Genomic DNA, 8,225 nt, shown 5'->3' with positions numbered 1-8,225 from the left:
TATTAATTGACTTCTTCCATTCAATAATTAACAATAAAGTGAAAAATTAGAAATACAACGCCCTCGTGAAGCAATATCCAGTTAAGATAAATATGATATCTGAATGGTAATTTAGTTTTTAAATTGTATAGAAGATATATAAGCAGCTATTTGAAAATATTGTTGCTGTAAACTTGCATGTCTCAGAAGAGGTGCTGATGTTGCGTAGTGTATACGTTTTAGGTCAGTACTTAATTTTTTTTTACAAACTTTTTAAAAATAGATGTAACTGGGCGATGATTATAGAATTTAAATTCAATGGATTTAACGGTTATTGTTATTGTTATAACTATTTTTATTAAAACCACAAATAATAAATGCACAAAACAATTTAACTACTATCACTCCCTAACGGGGATAACTTTTTAAACGTCACTTCAATTTTTTAAACTTAAAAGTGTTACCTAAATTTATGCTCTTCAAGACAATACTTAAGCATTTATAAAAAAAATGTGCTGTTAGGGCAGCAGAGCTCAATGAATAAAAAAAGAGGCAACTAGCCCCGATCTCCTCTACTCTTTCTGAGGCCTTAACTCTTTGGAGTTGTCCATAAACCACGTTACGCAATTTTTGATCGTTTTTAACACCCTACCCTCTTGTCACCGCATTTTAACTCTTTAGTAAAGACCCTGTACGAGTAGTCAGAATCACTAACCACGAGGTTAGAATTATAAAAAGTTTTTTTTACTAATGTTTTCTCTGCAACTTTTTTGATTATAACTTAGGTTTTACTATAGTAGAAAAACATTATGATGCATATGACTTAATCAATAACACGAATTTTTCCGAAAGAGGAGATAGAATAAAATAATCCTAACCTCGCGAACTAGCAACGTCAACTATACAAAAATAATAAACAAGTTGTATAAAAATATATAGAAAAGTAAACAAATATTTATTCTTATATTATATAGTATAATATTTAAAACATTTAATTATTTTTATTTAAATATTAAATTTTTATTTCATTATTATATTTAATGTATTTAAAACTATAAGAAAATAAAAAAATAAACAATTATAATAAAAAAAATTTGTTGATAATAATGATACTATCAATAATAATAAGCATAATAGAAGTAGTGAAATAATTTATAAGAGTGAAATAATTTTTTAACACAAAATATAAGTAGTGAAATAATTTATTAACACAAAACAACAATAATAACGTGAACAAAATCATAGCAAACAAATATTAAATCTATACAAATTTTTTTTTATTAAAATAATTTACTTTCTTAGTATATCAGTAATTTATTTGTTTAGTTATGTATTTTAGTAGCTTCTGATAACCTTTTTAATAATATTTTATTATATAAAGGGACTTTATGAAAATATCGAAATAGTATTGCATCATCATTCTATCTTCTTTTATTCCCGAGTTTTAAAATTTATTTTGTTTAAAAGAAGCAAACCTTGACGAACAAGGCTGCTGCGCGGTGAAACAAGTTGAGCGCGGTACAACCAAGACGTGGTGGGGATCGAACTCGGAACTTCTGGCTCATAAAGCGAAATTTTATTTTCGAGAATTTACTATTATGAATTCCTTTATAGAAAATAATATACAAAGACAAACCAGAACGCATAACTAAAATAAGAAAATATGAAATAGATAGTTATATAATTATATAAGAAGACCTAATTATAATAATTGGGCCTTCTAGGAGAACCTTAATAACTAATAAAAAAATTTAGTCTATCATCCAAAATAATCATTTAAACCGTAAAAAAATATATTCATAAAAAACTGTTAACAAAGTTTCAACAAACTATTTTTTAAATGTATCATATTTATATATTATAAATTATCTTTTTTATATATCTTTTTGCTTTTATTCATGATTCAAACTTTCATTGTATACAAAAAACGTAATAAAAACAATAATAATTATAGAAACAAGATTTAAATGTTTTATAATGATAAAAAAAAAAGGCCTCTAAACTTTATACTTTCTCCTTTGTCCAAAATTAAACTAAATTTTCCAAAATTAATATTTATATTGTTTAAATATAATTTATGACTTTTTTAACAAATTTTATTATTTTTGTTTTAGACTTTGACTATCAATTTTTCACCAGTTCATGCAGTAAAGAAACAAAAAAAAGTAGCCACATTTAAAAAGGTTATATACCTCAGTTTACGTCTGTTATGTCAGATAGTTACAGTGAATTTGGAGCGCCATTGCAATCAGCAACTAATTCTAATAACGTTGTTACAATTGTTGGTGAATGTGCGTACAAATGCATTCAATTTGCTTTTTTCATTTTTAATGCATTATACTTCATTGTAGGCGGAACTGTGTTGTCGTTTGGTATTTGGCTACACATTAATCGCAAATTAGGAGTTGTTGAGTACGTTCATTTAACTGGATTGAGTGTGTACCTAAATGGAGAACTGTTTTTAATTGTAGTCGGAATAGTAACGTGTCTATCTTCAACAATTGGTTTCTGTGGTTTACGTGGAACAAACTTGTGTATAATTGTATCTTACACAGTTTTACTACTTATAACTTTAGCCACCCAATTAGCTGTATTAATAATAACAAACATATATAAAAATCACATCGAAAAACAGCTAAGTAGTAGTTTTTACAACGCATTAAATAAATACGCCGAACCCAATTTCGAGAGCCTTACACAGTCTATCGATATACTTCAAAAGAGTTTTGGCTGTTGTGGAAGTGACACTTACAAAGATTGGCTAAAAACAAACTGGGGTTATCTTCATAACAACACTGTTCCAAAAAGTTGTTGCTTAATGCCTTATGAAAAATTATGTAACAAAAATATTTCCGAAAATCAAAGCTATATTTATTTGAACGGTTGTCATTACTACATTCGGAAATACTTAATAGAAAACTTACATATAATCGGTGGATTTGGTGTTTGGATAATAATTTTAGAAGTATTATGTATTTTTTTCTCAATCTATTTGATTATTCAAATTAGAAAAGAAGAAAGCAATGCAAAAATAGGACAGTTGGAAGATTTTTACGATGAAAATTATTTTAAAGACGAATAAATGACCAATCTGACGGTGAACGACATAAAATCCTGATAAAGTTGATTTAAATAAATCTATTCTAACATATTTTATTAGAATTCTATTATACTAATTCTATCCTAAGTCAAGCTTTTTAGTAGATTAAAAATTATTTTAATAAATAGAAGATTGTTGTATCACAATAGATGACGTCAGTAAGTTAAACGTTAGATGACTTCTTGTCAGTAAGTTAAACATTATCGCATGTATTATAGTAAATTGAACAACAATATATTTTTTTTTAAATAAAAAATTAAGTAGGGGAAAGCGAGGCAAGATGGCGAATGGGGTAAGATGGCTTTTCATATAACAACTCATCAAAAAAACTTGAAAATGGGTGAAAACGAAACTATAATTACACTTTGTATTTTAAAACTTCAAATGGTTTTTTTAAATACTAATAATGCAATTTTATACGCCTAAGTTTACTTTTTTCGCTTCAAAAAAAACACTTTGCTTTCGGTTATTCATAACGAATGGTGTCCTTTGAGTGTAACTTTTTTAAAAATATTTTTTTTTCGACGCGTGTTTATTTTATGTTTCTTTAAGTTAGATTTGTTGGTAATTTTTTAATTTTTCTAAAGTTGGAGTCAGAAATTGCACAATAAGTCATTTTGCCCCGGTCACGTGACCAGATGACATATTAATGAACTTTTTATTTTAATTTTAAGTTTTTCTACTTTTAAACTAAAAATTCATGCAGGCAATGAATCATTATGATAAAATGAACATACTGACAAAGCATTGCGGCTTCATGACTGATAGTTTTGTAATAACTTAGGGCTTTCAAAACGTTCGCCATCTTGCCCCGTTTTCCCCTAATAATACTCTTCTTTAATTCAATTTCTTAAATTATTAAATATCAAGAGAATAATAGTTATTTAATCTATCGTGAATTCTTTGAGAAAGAGATGATTGACAATGTTGTCTCCATAACATCGCGGAAAATAATCTTTCACTCCCATCAAAATTGAACCTTTTTTTTTTTTTTTGCCATGTAAATATATACAAACCGTACGTTAATAATAAGATATATATGTAGCAGGGGCGAGAAGAAGACTGATATGTCTTATCGCCAAGCCCCTTGATAAATTCCGTAAATATAAGGTTTAATTTAAAAATAAGCACTTCCGTTAACAATATAAAATAAACAAACATTTTTTAATATCTGAGGTTTGATATTTAAAATTTTTTTAAATATTAAACTTCAGATCACAAATTCAAAGTCTAAGGATCAAAACATAAAAAGAATAACAACACATGTTAAACAACAAAAACATAAATAAATTTGAAAAGTTACCAAGTACATTTAACTTAAGCGTTTCTAAAACTAATATACTTTTCATTTAATTGATAAATCAATCATTAGGATATTTTGCATTTTGATAGTTTTGTGGTAGATCACTTTTAGTAATAACTGTCTAAGTTTAGCCTTAAACTCATTTAACATTGTAGGAGTTTTAAGTTCAGTTGTGAGTATTTTATTCTATGCTTTTGGTCCCCTTATTAAAATTGAAAACTCATTTGCTGCAAAATAACTTTTGGGTTGTAACTTTTGTGAGTTTTTTTGATTTATTTGTTACTTGAATATCTAATTAAGTATTTATTCTGATTAGTTTTGAATAAGAAATTAAAAGTTTTTGGAATAATACTTTTATTAATTTTGAACATAAAAATTAGAAGATGATAAATATTTATTTGGTAGATATTTAGTAACTTAGTAAATAAGTTAACTTAGTAAATAAAGGTTGACAGGATGTATAGCGGCTTTCATTGGATATAATTCTGATTGCATTTTTTTGCATATTAAAGAGTTTTTTTGATTTATTTTTTTCGGTACTACACCATGCAACATTAGCGTAATTAAAATAGGAATGAATATAAAATATATACTATTGTAATTAAAATAGGAATGAATGTAATATATATAATATTTATTGTGAGCATAAAAAAGATTAGTATCATCTGGAAACAAGATTGTATCTAATACATTACAAGATTTGCTTTAAGATCAATTTGCATTACAAGAACATTGATATATACAAGAAATAAGAGCGGTCCTAATATAGATCCTTGTGGTACTTCGCAAGATATACTCATGTTGTTAGTTTTTCTGTAATTATGAGAAATATATTGCTGTCTATTTGACAGGTAGTTTTTAAACCATTTAAAATTCGGGTGTTTAATACCAAAGTTTTTCAATTTGGGTAATAAAATACAATGATTTACAGCGTCTTAAGCTTTGCAGAGATCAATAAAAACGCCTAAAGTATATCTATTTTCATCAAAAAGATTTAAGAATATCATGATGATGATAAATCGCCTGATCAGTTTTTTTTCAAGAAATTGTTTTTTTTTTTTTATAGAAAATTCTAGATATAGAAGACTTTTTTTTAAAATTGACGATTGTGCCCATCCTGCCACTTCCGTGTCGTCGGCCCTGATTAAAAAACGACGGGCCCTATATAAGTGAGAAAAAACTTTTCCGAAACGTAGTCAAATTATGTCTTAAACAACTCGAAAATGCATTGTGATTTCAAAATAATCTAGAATATGGTTTAAAACAATTGTCAAAAAAAAAAACACGAGGGCTAAAAAACTCCGAGAGTAAGAATTTTACATTTTTTCTTTTTAAGTATAAATGCAAAAAAATTTCTCAAATAACTTTATTTTAATTAATCAAGTTACTAGAATGATAATTAATGCCAATTTATATAAAATCTTATTTAGTATTCAATCAAAAAATGAATGACAAATCTGGAGCTCAAAAATAGAAAGAAAGGTTGATGAGGTTGAATAACGTAAATAAAAATCCAAACACTATGGATTTTCAGTGTCTTTGAAAGAGAGTGATTTAGAAAATCAACATCATAATGTAAAAGCTAATTTCAACAATAATGATAACTTTCCAGTTTCTTATTAGGTAGAAAAAAAAAGTTGAATTGAAGCACAATGATTATTTCATGCCTATTAACAACATTTATGAGAATTATAAATCAGATTCAGTTGATGGTATTATTAAAATGAAACTGCTTCACTTTGATACTGGTAGTGTACAAAATAAAAGACCTGACGCTTCTTTCGGAAATTGAGACTAAAAAAGATCCAAAAGGTTTTAGTGCATTTTAGGGCATTTTAGTATTGAGAATCATTATGATGCTGTCCTCAAAGAACATCTGAATTAAGTAAGGCAATTTTAAAAAAAAATATTGGATGCTCAGTGTGTCAGATGTACGTTGGTCAGCAAGGATTGACAGTGTAAAACTTTTTGCAGAACATCTCGCTAGTTCAACGTAAGTTATCCAAGACTTAAAGAAGCTAAATCTGACTTCTAATACTCGATCAGACACCAAAGCCATTAAAAAATACTTGAGTTTATTTAGGCAGTTCAGACTTAAAAGCACCTGTTTTAAAGTTTTAATAAGCATTACTAAAACACAGTTCTGCAAGCTAGAGATGCAAGTTTAGGCGTTGTTGTTGAAAATATAAAAAGTCTAATTTATTACCTCATATTACTAAGAAACAAGTAGAATTCAATTTTAAACGAATGTAAAACTATTGCTTAAAATACGGGTATGGATTCTATCGATATATTCCTAGAGAAAAGACGCACGAGAAAGGCTAGACTTACATATGAGGCATCGAGTCATAAATTAGGCAACACTGGTGCAAAGTTTTGCTTCAAGCATATTGTTTCCGATGTTCCTTTAGGCTGTGTCGTTGGAAATACGAATTGACGTTTTGAGACAGCCTAGGATATCGAGGCAACGTTTGGTGTTGTATAGAAATACTTGATATTAAATAAAGATCAGCTTTTTGAAAAAGCTTTATTTATTTGAGTTAAATACAGCATTGATGTTTCTCTTAATTTAAATGATGAGTTAGAACATTCAAAAGCAATTCACGATTCAAATCTTAGAAAAATACATTTAATGCCACTTCAATTATAAAGAAAACTCCAGAAGTTGAAGCATGATTCTCTTTTTCCAAACATAATAGTTATTCTTAGAACCTTTTGTACGCTTGCAAGGGTTAAAAAGATTTTACGTTCCACGATGTGTTAAGATCAACTTTCCAATATAGGAAGATTGGCAATTGAGGGGCATCTTGGAAGAAAACTAGACTTTGATGCAGTTATTGAACGTTTTGCAAGCAAATAAACTCGCAAAGCTTGTTTAGGCTAATCAAGTTTAAATACAATTAAAGAGTGCATTTCCAAAAGGGTGTAAGTGCCAAAAATAAAATTTTTCAGGAGGTAATAAAAACTGTATTTTTTTAATCTGTTAAGTTTAGTAAGTTTTAATAATAATAATAGTAATAATAATAATAACAATAATAATAATAATAATAATAATAATAATAATAATAAAAGTAAATAACATTATTAAAAAAATAAATAATGATAATAAAAGCCTAAACAACAACACAGCAGTGTACATACCGTAACAGTGACTAAAGCCTGCAGCTGTTGCTGTTGCACCTAGGTGCTTACATCCTTATGACTTGCATAACAAGTTTATTGCAAATTTAAGACACTATGAGAATTAGTATGGTTCCTATTTTTTGTAAAATGAGAATCAGTGGCACTTACAACCTATCTAAGCAATATAATAAAAATGAGGGACTTTGACGCATACACCTTTTTGGAAATGCACTCTTCAATTATTTATGTTGAACCTATAAATTTTAAAATAAGTTTTTTTAAAAAAGAAAATCGAATAATATTCTTATTTTCTCAAATTATAATTGTTAATAAAACTCTTTTAAAGATGCTAGTGGTTATTTTTGATATTTTCTACCTTAATTTATATTCTCTTTATTTTTCCAAGTAATTTACACATAGTATTAATATTAAAGAAAAAATCATTTAATTAAAAGTCTTTTTATTTCAAAATATTTTCTAATAATCAAACTAATTTCTAACAAAAATGTAAGGATTTGTTAACCAGTCTAACTAATAAAAGACACATCATATTACAGACTACAAGTATAATAAATTCAAGTTACGTTTTCAATATGGACATGAATATTGCTTTTTTTTAAAAAAAGCATCCTTTTTATATAATGTATTAGCTGAACCAAACAAGTCTAAATAAACAAAGCAACGTTTTAGGTAATGATTCCATCCATTAAGATTGACAGC

The 8,225-nt window shown here is 27.1% G+C and overlaps 1 protein-coding gene across 1 annotated transcript; it reads left to right on the top strand.

Moving 5' to 3' along the window:
• The first annotated feature begins 1 nt into the window (after position 1).
• On the top strand, positions 2–3,130 carry LOC101236758 (tetraspanin-9). The gene is made up of 2 exons (XM_065808079.1): positions 2–222; positions 2,094–3,130. Exon 2 carries the CDS (start codon positions 2,189–2,191, stop codon positions 3,059–3,061), a length of 873 nt encoding a protein of 290 aa, XP_065664151.1. The 5' UTR covers positions 2–222; positions 2,094–2,188; the 3' UTR covers positions 3,062–3,130.
• The last annotated feature ends 5,095 nt before the right edge of the window (positions 3,131–8,225 follow it).

The sequence above is a fragment of the Hydra vulgaris genome, chromosome 10 (genome assembly GCF_038396675.1).
Source record: "Hydra vulgaris chromosome 10, alternate assembly HydraT2T_AEP".
In the NCBI taxonomy this organism is placed as follows: domain Eukaryota; kingdom Metazoa; phylum Cnidaria; class Hydrozoa; order Anthoathecata; family Hydridae; genus Hydra; species Hydra vulgaris.
Note: the sequence above shows the minus strand (reverse complement) of the source record. Positions and strands in the feature narration are given on the sequence as shown.

Coding starts and splice junctions, on each gene's coding strand:
- LOC101236758 (XM_065808079.1), top strand. CDS start 2,189: ATGTCAGATAGTTACAGTGAATTTGGAGCGCCATTGCAATCAGCAACT.